The sequence below is a fragment of the Carlito syrichta genome, unplaced genomic scaffold, assembly GCF_000164805.1.
Source record: "Carlito syrichta isolate Samal-C Ts95f unplaced genomic scaffold, Tarsius_syrichta-2.0.1 Scaffold91228, whole genome shotgun sequence".
Classification (NCBI taxonomy): domain Eukaryota; kingdom Metazoa; phylum Chordata; class Mammalia; order Primates; family Tarsiidae; genus Carlito; species Carlito syrichta.
Genome location: NW_007035324.1, coordinates 1 through 756, shown reverse-complemented (window position 1 = coordinate 756; position 756 = coordinate 1). Strand labels below are relative to the sequence as shown.

Genomic DNA, 756 nt, shown 5'->3' with positions numbered 1-756 from the left:
CACCAACCTCCTCATAATCCTTCTCAAGGGCAGCCATGTCCTCACGGGCCTCAGAAAACTCTCCTTCCTCCATCCCCTCACCCACGTACCAGTGAACAAAGGCACGCTTGGCATACATCAGGTCAAACTTGTGGTCCAGGCGAGCCCAGGCCTCAGCAATGGCTGTGGTATTGCTCAGCATGCACACAGCTCTCTGTACCTTGGCCAGGTCTCCACCAGGTACCACGGTGGGAGGCTGGTAATTAATGCCAACCTTGAAGCCAGTGGGACACCAATCCACAAACTGGATGCTGCGCTTGGTCTTGATGGTGGCAATGGCAGCATTGACGTCTTTGGGAACCACATCACCACGGTACAACAGGCAGCAAGCCATGTATTTACCATGGCGAGGATCACATTTCACCATCTGATTGGCTGGCTCAAAGCAAGCATTGGTAATCTCTGCTACAGAAAGTTGTTCATGGTAGGCTTTCTCAGCAGAGATCACAGGGGCGTATGTCGCCAGAGGGAAGTGGATGCGGGGATAGGGCACCAGGTTGGTCTGGAATTCTGTCAGGTCAACATTCAGGGCTCCATCAAATCTGAGGGAAGCAGTGATGGAGGACACAATCTGGCTAATAAGGCGGTTAAGGTTAGTGTAGGTCGGGCGCTCAATATCGAGGTTTCTACGACAGATGTCATAGATGGCCTCATTGTCTACCATGAAGGCACAATCAGAGTGCTCCAGGGTGGTGTGGGTGGTGAGGATGGAGTTGT

The 756-nt window shown here is 52.5% G+C and overlaps 1 protein-coding gene across 1 annotated transcript; it reads right to left on the bottom strand.

The window, feature by feature from the left end:
- Positions 1-3: 3 nt before the first annotated feature.
- Positions 4-751, bottom strand: LOC103261588 (tubulin alpha-1 chain-like; the record flags this gene model as incomplete). Its single annotated transcript, XM_008059190.2, has 1 exon — positions 4-751. A coding segment is annotated over one exon (748 nt), but the record flags the coding sequence as incomplete, so codon positions are not given.
- Positions 752-756: the final 5 nt, after the last annotated feature.